This window comes from Lepisma saccharinum, chromosome 7 (assembly GCF_977018435.1).
Source record: "Lepisma saccharinum chromosome 7, izLepSacc3.1, whole genome shotgun sequence".
In the NCBI taxonomy this organism is placed as follows: Eukaryota; Metazoa; Arthropoda; class Insecta; order Zygentoma; family Lepismatidae; genus Lepisma; species Lepisma saccharinum.
Window position 1 is genome coordinate 58,817,663 of NC_139235.1, and position 13,100 is coordinate 58,830,762.

Here is a 13,100-nt window from a genome sequence, read left to right on the forward strand (position 1 = left end):
AATGGGAAATTTAATAAAGTGGTAGAGCAAAGTCCGGGTGGGGACTACTTTGGGAGGTCCCTGGACTAAGGATAAGATCTACATTAGGAATAAGGATATTAAATTAGGCACCTGGAATGTTCTGAGCCTTTACCGGCCTGGGGCATTTCAGTGTACAGTTAATGAGATAGTGAAGTATAAATTAGATGTAGTAGCTGTCCAGGAAGTTAGGTGGCCAGGAGAAGGGAATTGTAAAACTAAAAATTATACTTTTTTCTATGGTGGTACTGAAAATCATAATTTTGGAACAGGCTTTTTCATAAATAATAGAATTATCTCAGCTCTTAAAACAGTAGAATTTATTAATGATAGGATATCATATGCAGTTTTACAGGGTAGGTGGTGTAAAATTATTTTAATAAACATACATGCACCAACGGAAGATAAAGATGATAATACTAAAGATGATTTTTATACAGAGTTAGAACAGGTCTTTGATAAATTTTCTCAGTATGATATGAAAATTCTGTTAGGTGACTGTAATGCACAGATTGGCAAAGAAGAGACATTTAAACCCACGATTGGTAAAGAAAGTCTTCATGAATTAAGTAATGATAATGGTATAAGATTGATTACTTTTGCAACCTCAAAGAATTTAATTGTGAAAAGTACCACTTTTAAACATAAAGATATCCATAAATATACCTGGTCTTCTCCAGATGGTAAAACTCATAATCAGATAGATCATATTCTCATTGATAAGAGAAGGCATACTAGTATAATTGACGTTCGTACACATAGAGGTGCTGACTGTGCCAGTGACCATTATTTAGTAATTGCTAAATTAAGAGAAAGACTCTCAGTGATAAATCATAAGCAACAAAATCTAAAAGTTCTAAAATTTGATACAGGAAAGTTTACTGATGAAAGAATTAAGAAAGATTACCAAATTAAACTGTCAAATAGATTTGATGTTTTGCAGGATTTAAATGATGATGAAAATATAAATGAAACAGACGTAAATAAGAATTGGGAGCACATACGTAATGCAATAGAATCAGCAGCTAAAGAAAGTATAGGATACCATAAACCGAGAAAAAGTAAGCCATGGTTTGATAATGAATGTCATAATCTAATAGAAATAAGAAATCAGGCTAGACTTAGGTGGTTAAATAACTCTGATGATAAAAATCTAAACAATTATAATAGAATAAAGCGAGAAGTTAACCGCAAGTTTAGAAGTAAAAAAAGAGATTACTTGAAAACCAAAATTAACGAAATTGAAACAAACAGCAAAAATAAAAATATGAGAGATTTATATAAAGGTGTAAATGAGTTTAGAAAGGGGTGGCAACCTAAAGTAAACTTGATAAAAGATAAAGACGGTGATTTTCTAGCTGACCCAAGCGATATTCTAAATAGATGGAAGAACTACTTTAATGACCTTTTAAATGTCCATGCAGGAGATAAATCAGAAGTAAATGAAGTACACACAGCAGAACCTTTACTTCCAGAACCTAACTTGACTGAAGTTAAAGATGCTATTAAAAGGCTAAAGAATAACAAAGCACCTGGCATTGATTTAATACCAGCTGAGTTAATTAAATATGGTGGAAATTCATTAATATGTCAAATTCATAAATTAATTTGTTTAATATGGAATAAAGAAGAAAACCCTAAACAGTGGAAAGAATCCATAATTGTTCCTGTGTTTAAAAAAGGTGATAAAATGAACTGCAATAATTACCGTGGAATTTCTCTACTCTCAACAACATATAAAATATTATCTAACATTCTTTTAACAAGACTAACCCCATATGCTAATGAAATTATAGGTGATTATCAATGTGGATTTAAACGTAACAGATCAACCACAGATCAAATTTTTCACATCAGACAGACACTTGAAAAAAAGTGGGAATATAATCAAAATGTCCATCAGCTATTCATTGATTTCAAAAAAGCATATGATTCAGTCAAAAGAGATAAACTATATAATATATTAGTAGAGTTTGGAATACCTAAGAAGCTTGTTAGTATGATAAAAGTATGCACCAGTGAAACAGAAAGTAAAATTCGTGTGGGTATTAATATGTCTGACAAATTTACAATTCATGATGGGTTAAAACAAGGAGATGCATTATCTCCATTGCTCTTTAATTTTGCCTTAGAATATGCTGTTAGGAAGGTAAAAGAAACTAAAGAAGGACTAAAATTAAATGGTGTGACTCAGTTGTTAGCATATGCAGATGATGTAGACTTACTGGGGGATGATGTGAATACAATTAAGAATAATGCTAAAATATTTTTCAAAACTGCTAAAGAGATAGGTTTGGAAGTTAACAAAGAGAAAACTAAATATATGCTTACAGGCCGAAACCAAGTGCTAGGTAATAATCAAAATCTAATTATTGATAACAACTCGTTTGAACCAGTTTCCAAATTCAAATACTTAGGAGTAATATTAACAAATGAAAATTATATTAAAGAGGAAATAAAAAGTAGGCTTAATTCAGGAAATGCATGTTACTTCTCTCTTCATAAACTTTTGTCTTCTCGTTTAATATCTAAGAAACTAAAAGTTAAAATATACAAGACAGTAATTTTGCCTGTAGTATTATATGGATGTGAAACTTGGCCCCTTACATTGAAAGAGGAACATAAATTGAGAGTATTTGAAAATAAGATCCTTAGGAAAATCTTTGGGCCTAAAAGGGATGAGGAGACAGGTGAGTGGAGAAGGTTACATAATTTAGAACTACATAATTTGTATTCATGTCCAGATATTATTAGAATAATTAAATCAAGAAGACTTAGGTGGGCAGGCCATGTGGCACGAATGGGAGAGGAGAGAGGAGTTTACAGGATTCTTGTTGGGAAACCTGATGGTAAGAGACCTGTAGGAAGGCCAAGACGAAGATGGAGGGACAACGTTGAGATGGACCTAAGGGAAATCGGCAGGGATGGAAAAGAGTATATAGAACTTGCTCAAGATAGGGAAAAGTGGAAGGCCTGTGTTGCTGCAGCCATGAACCTTCAGGTTTAAGAAGGCTAGAGAGTTAGTTAGTTAGTTGGTAGAGCAAAACAATAACGGGGGAACCGTAATTCGAGCAAAAGACGTCCCAGTTTATTCACAGAGGCACTGGGACAAAGCGTATGCCCTCGAATGCATACGGGTGGAGGTTTGGTAACATTCGGGGGTAACATCCCCCTTATTGTAGGTCTAGTACAGATTAGCCTTATTGTTCATAAAGTGGACTTTAAACACCAAATCAATCAATCAATCTGGGTGATTTCCAGACTGTGCTCACCTGTTTGCTTTCGGGATCGTAGTGGTGAAGCCAAATCTCGTCACCAGTCATGATGGAATTTAGGTAGGCCTCTCTATGCTCCGCTATCAGACGCTGAAGCTACCGACATACATTCACTCTCACTAGCTTCTGTTCAGGCGTTAGCAATCTCGGCACCCATCTTGCATATACGCGTCTCATGCGCAAGCAATCGTGCAGAATGGTGAACGCACTACCATGGGAAATGTGTAACACGTCCGCCAGTTCATCTATTGTTATTCGGCGATCTTCCCGAACAATGATGGCAGCTTTGTTAACCATGTTCTCGTTCAGTGCTGTGGCCGGAGCGCCCGAACCGCCCTGCTTTGTGGTCGAAATATGGCACACCTTAAACTGTTTGAACCACCGAAATGCGGTTGATTTTGGAAGGACATTGTCGCCGTATGCCTGCTGCAACATTTCGTATGCTTCCCTGGCGGATTTCTGCAGACGGACACAAAATTTCAAAGCCGCGTTATGCTCCTCACGAACCGACTCCATTTTCCGTATGCGACTTCTGACTATTCGTGTCTTGTTTGCGCAGTCAGACGTATGCGCATACGCGCTTTCAATTCTATCTGCCGATTCCACGAGACACGTTCTTCTCGCGCAAATTTGTTTCACCGCTGTATGTTCACTGTGTAATATAAAAAAACATTCATTCTCACTCTTTTTTGACTAGCCCTCGTACTTACGTACATTCTAAGAAAACCCAAACTCATACACAAGAAGAGCTATTAAACTTGTAACACCGAAAACAGACAAATTTATATTTCCCAAGTTTAAACAAAATGTCCAAATTTACTTAACTTTAAATAGCCTGTAATCTGGATAGAAACGGATTAGGCCTAGGGGGAGCCATATTGCTGTATTCCAAACGGACGTCCGCCATATTGAATTGAATTCAAAATTTCTAAATGAAAAGAGGGTGATGTGACACATCAAATTAGGCTAGAATTTTCCGAGCAATGCAGTAGTGAAGGTTCTTTTTCGACGTATCTTTAACCCGTAAAACGTTATGACTGCATGATTGTAACAAATATATTATTTTCCAGGTGTTAGAAAACAGTGCCAGAATGCTCCTAACGCGTGAGGAACGCATCGAGACGTGCCATTGCAAATGATTTTAATCAAGGAGACTCCCAACGAGATCCTGTGTCGCATGTGATAATTAAACGATTACTCCAAAAGTTCGGGAGAGAGGATCAGTCAACGACAAGCGACGATCAGGACACACCAGAACTTCCACCGGCGCGTTAGGAGCATTCTGGCAATGTTTTTACACGCCTGGAAAATGAGACATTGGTTAGAATCATGCAGTCATAACTATTTACGGGTTAAAAATACGTCTTGGCGGACACCAATATGAAGAAAGTCAGCTTGCAACACACCGATATGGTTCCCTCTAGGCCTAACCTGTGTATCATCATCATTTGTACATTTTATAGGAGGTGTGAAGGAACTTTTGAATCACCGTGTGGAACGGATTCTTAGGTGCAAAAAAGAGAGACTTAGGACTTACAAACAATATCCATGTTCTCCCTGTTGGTAGATATTTTCATGAATTCGTTATCATTGAAATCATACATTTTGCACTTGCTAATACTCAGGTGCCCTTTGTTGTCAATTTCTCTGAAATAAGAATTTGAAAAAGTTATTAGATTGATCAAATGTACACACCGCGAACATTACGCAATTACTAATCTTAACCAGGCATTGGAAAAACTGGACAATTCCGGCCTCCGAATCATTATATTTTTAATAACCATAACATAACCATCTGGTTTTGCACATTTGATGGAAACATGAAAATCGACATACAAAATAGTAAAACCAGGTGAAATAGCCTCTTACTGAAATTGTGATTGTGTAATTTGTATATTTTTAATTTAGGCTGTATTACCTAATTCTAATATAAAAGGTTTTCGTAAATATGAAGATGTAAATTTAAAACGAACGCTTTAACCCTACTGAAAATTCTGTCTACTGTTTTCAGTAGATCAATGGGTGTTTTGAAACATCTACTGTTTTCAGTAGATCAACTGTAATGCTACTGTCTTCTACTGTTTTTAGTAGGCTACTGTTATCAGTAGCTGAACTGTACTGTTAATGTTTTCTACTGTTTTTAGTAGTCCAACTGTTCTACTACTTTCAGTAGATGAACTGTACTGCTAATGTTTTCTACTGTTCTTGGTAGTCAGTTTCCTCTATCTTAAGTAGTTGAACTGTACTCTTTAACTTTTTAAGTAATATAATTGTAAACTAACATATTTTATTGTGTTCAGTGTGAAAACAGTACTCTAGTCGGTAATGAAAATTTTCTTATCTATACAACTGAAAATGCAATGGAAATATCATATAAACAACTAAAATAATTGTATGGCAAAGCATGGGGAACTTGCTGCTTAGGAATGTGTTCACACAACAAAGAAATCAACTAAAGTGAACACGTTTTTAAGTGTGTAGCTTCATTGTGGTTAACGCACTTGTAGAAAATTGAAAAACATACTCTTTTATAAATAAGTTGACATATTGTTCTTCCTATATTCACACGAAAACAGCAAGAAAATAGTTCAAATGAAGACCTGACCCTCAATGCTTGAAAAATCAAAACAACCAAACACTGTTGACTACGTTGATCAAAAATGGATCCTTTCTTCAATTGCATTACACAGATATAATAATAACCATGGAAATTCCCTGCTGAATAAAAAATCAACTGATATGATCATGCAGCCTGTTCAAACTGCTAGCTACTTTAAGGTTGAGTCAGCTATTTCTTAAGAAAGAATTGTAGTAACTTATTCATTAAGATATATCTGACTTCAGTAGTATTAATTACAAATACAGTAGAAATTCAGTTCATGTACTGTTTTTTCAATTCACTTAAAAATCACTGAAAATATAGTGTCAAGAATTCATTTGTCTGTTCTTGGAGTCAATAAATGATTTTATAATATATTGTAGCAAGTATTATGCATTATTATTCACTTTGTTTTTTCAGTACAGTAGCCCTACTGCACAGTACAGTAGCTGTAGATTAATTCTACAATGGGATTTCAGTACATTTCACAGTACAAGACATTTGAAAACAGTGGAATTTGTCTACTGAAAACAGTAGAAATTTCCAGCAGGGAAATGCTTAATGGAAGGAAATACTTATTAACCCGGATATTGATTGATTGATTGATTGATTAAATTGGTGTTTTAAGTCCACTGGACCTACAGTTTGAAGTGGAATCCGAACCACTATGTACCTCCACCGGGTATCGAACCCGGAACCCCTTGATTACAAGGCGATGACGCAACCACTGCGCTATCGGGGAGACCCCATCGGAAATTGAATATAACCAAATAAATGAAAAATATATATTATATGAACCTAAGCAGAATATAATTTGTAACAGATGCAAAAAAGGCCATCATTAAACAGAATAAACGTCGAAATTACAAACACTGATGTAAAACAAAAACCATCTATTTTCTGTCAGAGGTTTACTGGTCCATAAGAGAAATTGTATTTCCCCCTGAAAATATTTGGACTCACTGAACTTAAGAAGAGAGATTTGTGTTTACCAAAACTTATCCCTGCTCATAATAAAAAGACATGGAGGGTACACAAAGGTCAGAACTCAACCTGGAAACTTCGATAGCGAGATTTTACAAAATCAGATCTAACATTCTTGTTAAAAAGGCACTTTGAAACACTATTTTCAATACATAAAGATTACTATCATAGTTTCTTATCATTTGTACAATTTTGTCATCCTAGAACTAAGTTGTGTCAATGCAAAACTCTATTCCAGAAAATTTAGAACTGTACTTGAAATAATTCAACTACAGTAATTATGAAACCATCGATTAGAAGTATGCTTATTAGGTGGTGTAAAACTGATAAGTAATAAAAGAAATTTTGCAGCCTTGACAAATATAAAATGTAGCTTCAAGGGATATGCTAATCTAGTTCCTTTGTAGTGTGTTACATGCAAATTTTCAAATGTGCTGGAAGAATGTTCTTTTAAATGTTTTTAACATCTGTATCAGGTATTATGACACCTGTAACAAGACTGCTTAAATCAGAAAGAAAACATGAAAAATGTATGTCTGTAATGACTGTTCGACACTTGTTGACATAACCAACTTATTCATATCTCATTTAAAAAAAAATATACGTTTGTTTAAATATAATTGCATTAATTGTGGAGAGAGAAACCAAGCTCTCCGAAATAACATAAAAAAATTACCACATATTAACGTATACCTAACAACAATATATATAGTTGAAGTCCTGACTCGAACGCCAGTTTTGTATCTTTGACATAGCACGAGAGGAAGCTGACCGGACGGGTATCTGGTTTCGAGCCAGCACCTGTTTCTCTGAGAAGCTCTGTTGTCACTTTTACCTGCAGTCTTCAGACATCCAACACGAACTCCGACCACGTTACACTCCCAAGGTCTCCACATTGTATAAAAGAAAATACCACAATACAATAACATAACCTAGCAAAGATAAATGCAATCTCTCTCGCGTTTTGAAATATCTCAAGAAACTGAATTGGCAACATCTCATTTACTCCACGTGGACTTGACAAATTCTGTCTGTTTCTAAAACGGACACTATTTGTGGGAAAGGTTTGAGGGGAGGATTAACTGGATTCCACGTGGACTTGACATATAGTTGTCAGAGGGATACTGATCTTTCCGAATTTTCTTTGAAGTAAAGTGGCGTTCGAATCAGGACTTCAACTTTTGTAAACTTTTTCTGTGAACTTTTTTCATATTACCTAAATGTAAACTTCTTGCACGTACCTTGGTAATGTAAAATTCTTCCACTCTTGGAGGGTAAAATTAGTTCTCTCTCTTCCCGGTACGTGGCACCAGTGGTCAGGAACGTCCATGTCCATCACTACGTTAAGCATGAGCAGGGATGCGAAAGCAATGAAGATGAAATTGAAAAGGACGAGAAAACGCTTTTGGAAGAAGTCGTAGTGACCGACCGACTTCAGGATGTCTTCGTACAACTGATCGTCTGCCATCTTCTTTCTCTGCAAGAATACAATGCTTTATATTAGAGGCGTTTGTTTAGTTAGTTTAGTTTCAACTGGTGTGTCTGCCCAATGCATGAGTCGTACCAGAATCTGGAATCTAAGAGTATGAAATATGTACGTTGATAGGCTGATATATGTAGAGACATTTTGAAATGGAAAATAAAAGAAGAAGATGAACTTCGAAGCAAATGTATTCATGGAGATGAATAGTGCAGGGTATGCAATTAATTGTAAATATAAGTTTTTCATTCACAGGATGGCCTTCATGTTTTGAAGATGACGTCAGGAAAATGGCTATCGTTTGTGCGTACACATTCCAGTAGTCCTGTGTTTGGACACTTCGAGGTCGTCCTGTTTGTTTCTGTTTCAAGGTTGAACCTGTTTCCTCGAATTTGCGTACCCAACTTGCTATTACATGTGCGGATGGAAGTTGTGCATGCCGTAGCAGTTGATAATGTAGCCGACATTTTCGACGTGCATCACTGACAACGTCGTTATTCTTATAATATACGTTTTCACAGCGTGCACTGCTCCATGATAACTGATTAGCATGGCACCTCCTTCATGACTTGTACGTTACGTGGCGCCACATTCCTCGCAGTGTTGACAAGTTTCGATTAAAAAAAATCTATTTTTTTGAGACACACTATGATACACACTGAACAACATCTTGGTTACGTTGATGGCAAGCATATTGAATACTTCTGTACTGACAAGACTAAAAACTAAAAATACAGTTTTGCTTGTCGATTTCTGGTTGTTGTTATATCAGCTACACTTTTTTCACCTGATGGTGAAAGCTTGAAATATTTTTTTGTATCAGCATTCACTCCTCGTTGTCTCCATAGACTACCCCAAGTTTCACCGCAATCCGATGCTTCGAAAGGGCTCTGAGTAGGTAGTACGAGGATTGCTGGAAAAGTTTCTGCAAACTACCACCAACAGTGGCGCTAGTGTTCCGCTATTATAAAAATCGGAAGAATAGATCATTTTATGTTTAAATTATCTTTGATTGTTTGTTTAAGCCTATTCGTTTATTTTTCACAGCAGTTTGAAGAAGTAGTTTTGTGTGAACACTTTCGGGCAATGATTTTTTATTATTTCAAATATAGTTTAACACCGAAACAATGCATCGAGCGACTTCATTTGGCTTTTGGGGATGAATCACCATCCAATAAGACTGTGTAGCTACAATTGGTTTTCCGAATTCCAGCGTGGTCGCACATCGTCCATCCACGTCTGTTGTTGCCAGTAATGTTGATGCTGTGCATGAAATGATTGAGAGAGATCGGCATGTGACATACCATGAGATTCAGGCATCCTTGAACATTAACATGAAAGCAATACGTAGGATTTTGCATGGTCATCTGAACGTATGGAAACTTTCAAGCCGTTGGATCCCACACAACTTGACCGAAGCTCAAAAATAGGCTTGTGTAAATTAGTGTAAAGATATGCTCAAAAAATTCAACCGAGGCAAGTCAAATTTGGTGTACTAGCTTCATCGTTACAGGAGACGAAACTTGGATCTATTCATACGAACCCGAAACTAAACAGCAATCCGCTGTTTGGGTGTTTCAAAGTGAGCCGAAACCAACAAAAGTTGTTCGTTCGAGGAGTGCTGCCAAGCAAATGATTGCTTGTTTCTTCGGTTATACCGGACATGTGGCAACAATAGCTTTAGAAGATCGAAGGAATGTAAATGCTGAGTGATATACAACAATTTGTTTACCAGAGGTCATCAATAAATTGCGTAAAACAAACCCAAATCCTGGCATTATTCTTCACCACGACAACGCCAGTTCCCACTCAGCACACCAAACTGTTGATTTTTGTCCAGTAAAAATGTCGAATTAATGACTCACTGTCCGCACTCACCTGATTTATCACCTAATGACTTCTTTTTGTTCCCACACATGAAAAATAAGATGCGTGTTGAGCGATTTGTGTCGCCTGAAGCAGCTGTTGACGCATTCCGAACAGCGGTTTCTGAGGTGTCAGCTTCAGAGTGAAAAAAATGCTTTCAAAATTGATTTTGAGCGTATGCAAAAGTGTATCGATCTTAGGGTGAATACTTTGAAAAACAATAAAGCAATTCCCAGAATTTCACGTCTTTTTTCATACTGATTGCAGAAACTTTTCCAGCAGACCTAGTAGGTAGGTAGTACTATTTCTTTTTTAATTTTTGAAGGTCAACTTAAATTATGACCACCTACAATTTGCAGGCCATATATTACTCAGTAATTTTTTGGACACATGCTGATATGAACTTGTCTCTTGTCTACGTATCAGGAATCCATCCTGAAGTATAGACCGTATTTTCGTTACGCCCTGTATATATAAGTAAATTATGAATAAAAATAAGATAATAATTTTAACAGAATATTACTTATAACTTATATGGACTTGACTATTTAGGAAACTATAAATGCAACAAAAATAAAGTTTTTCGTAAGGTATTCGAATTCCATTCCTAATTCATTACAATTTAAATTATCATCATCAGTAATTCACTAGTAATCCTTACTCATAACGTAATTACGAAATTAAATGAAAATATATCTTCCCAGATCTTCAGCTCTTATTCATTGTTATAAAACTAAATACTTCTGTAAAGATGTCAAGAAGTCATCTCTCTTTCTCGCGTACGTTGGGATTACAAATTGTGTTTGTTGTACGAAGATGAGTTCTCACGATTACTTGGCAAGGATATGCGACAGCTACATCCAAATCTAGAAATTTCAAGGGGAAAGATTCGTGTCTTGACAAGTTCTTTTCTGTTTCCGGTTGTGTTATTAATTAAATGTGACGAGCGCTGTGCGAATTAAGCTTTTTGCTCATGGAGGATGCCCACTTAGTGGAGTATGTGTGACTTTCATTTCGGGGAGGGGGCTGGAGTTTTCTTTATACATGCGAACTTGTATATGTCACCAGTCAGTATACTAACATACCGCTTTTTCTTAGCACAAAACTGTAGTTTCGCTACAGCTACAGCTATATTTACCAAAAAGTAGCTCGCTACGCTACTCCTATTTGCTACTCGCTACTTTTGCGGTACTTCTGCATAAAAAAAAACTTAAAACAACCATATGGATATTCAGAAGGAGGCCCTAGTGTGACAGTTGTACTTACTGGAAAATAGATTATGTCATATATTATCATGATTCCCGTCATTCCATAATGTTGATAGCAGTGTTACTTCGTTTACTTATTTTTACTATAGGGTTTGAGAATAACGTACCTATGTAAGTAGCGTGTAAATTCAAATGTGATATCTGAGTATTGCAATTAGGGTGTTGAATTGCAAAAATTAATGATTACAACTATACACAAATACAATTTGGTAGGATTATTTATGTTTATATATCAACATATTTTTCTTGAGATTAAATATTTCATTTTTTAATAGACTGCTATGAAGGCAGTATTTTCAACGAAAGATATATCTCACTGACTATTTCAAGGATGATAATTGTCGTGAAGATAATGGATAACCAGATTTCCTGAGTAATAGATGTTGTCTTTATGAACCTCCTGAAAAAGTAGGCGTTAATGTCGAAATTTTTTGATGCTCTTGCCACATTCAAAATTTATCTTAAAATGCTGAGAAGAAATGTACCTGTAGCGAATTTTGTGATAAGCTTTACAGGTTATTTCAATATATTTACTTCTAAGAAAATTCAGACTCCTACACAAGGGTTCCAGTTACGTGGATGTTGCATCCAGTTTTCCGCACTCTTACTTCCCGGCGCGCTAGCCTCTCTCCAGGCACGACTCGACCGTGAAAAGTACTGTAGCTTTCGTAGTTTTGTAGAATCTCAATTGTTTGAAAAAGAGATTTAATCGTGACGATCGAGGGTTTAGCATTTTACACTTTAAATTGAGCATATTTGAAGAACCCTGTCTCTGGCACCATGCGCGACCATTTTCGTAATTTTTCTCGCTCGACCCACGAAGGGTTAGTAAGTTAAAACAAGTAAATTAGTTATAACATTGTCGAGTTTAGCAATAAAATAGGCACCTTTTCAATAATATGTTTTAAACTTTACCTTTTTAGGAGATTTTCTGGCTGTTTTTACCTTCCAAGGTGTCTAGCAGTCGATGCTTCACTAACAGCATTTCTTTTCACAATTTTCGCCAGCTCACACTTTATAATGCCTCTTCGTGTCGCACGCAAAGCTTGACAAAACCGTGTATAAAACGAAGCAATAATTGCTGTGATGTAATAAACAAAAAAAACAAGTTGAAGCTGTATTTACATTGCGTAATCCAAGCATCATTCACACTTCCAGCCGGCGCTAAACAGGCAATCTGTCCATCACTGTGTTCATTAGCATTATTTCTTGCAATGCGAAGTTGGAGGATTGAGAGAAAAGCACCAACGAAGCAATGGGCAACGCCAGACAATTTAATCCCACAGAAACACACCGGTTGAAAAAAAAATAGAATCATTGGCGTATCCAGCGGTAGTCAAGGGGGTACTTTATAATCTTAAACTTTATGTGTGAATGTCCCACACAAAATGCTGGAATGCTCATAGTTATTATATTTGATACAGTAGTGAACATAACAAGAGATGAATGTGCAGAATACACATCACTTAACGTTTGAAGGGAGAGTAGTATTTCATTCTCGGTTCACTAACCTACACTGCTACTTCATAACATTTACATTTCAAGGAAATCCAAATTATATGTTGCAAATACATTTTATATAATATAGAACAATGACTAAAACTTCTTCA

The 13,100-nt window shown here is 36.0% G+C and overlaps 1 protein-coding gene across 1 annotated transcript in view; it reads right to left on the minus strand.

Annotated features, from left to right (window-relative positions):
- The window catches only part of LOC145990235 (carcinine transporter-like), an 84,412-nt gene extending 71,904 nt beyond the window's left edge, over positions 1-12,508 (minus strand). Inside the window, exons 1-3 of the mRNA XM_083125909.1 lie at positions 12,406-12,508; positions 8,118-8,353; positions 4,831-4,940 (exon numbers count right to left, since the gene is read on the minus strand). Of these exons, the coding sequence (XP_082982035.1) occupies positions 4,831-4,940; positions 8,118-8,344 (337 nt within the window). The 5' untranslated portion in view covers positions 8,345-8,353; positions 12,406-12,508. The remainder of the gene's footprint in view (positions 1-4,830; positions 4,941-8,117; positions 8,354-12,405) is intronic.
- Positions 12,509-13,100: the final 592 nt, after the last annotated feature.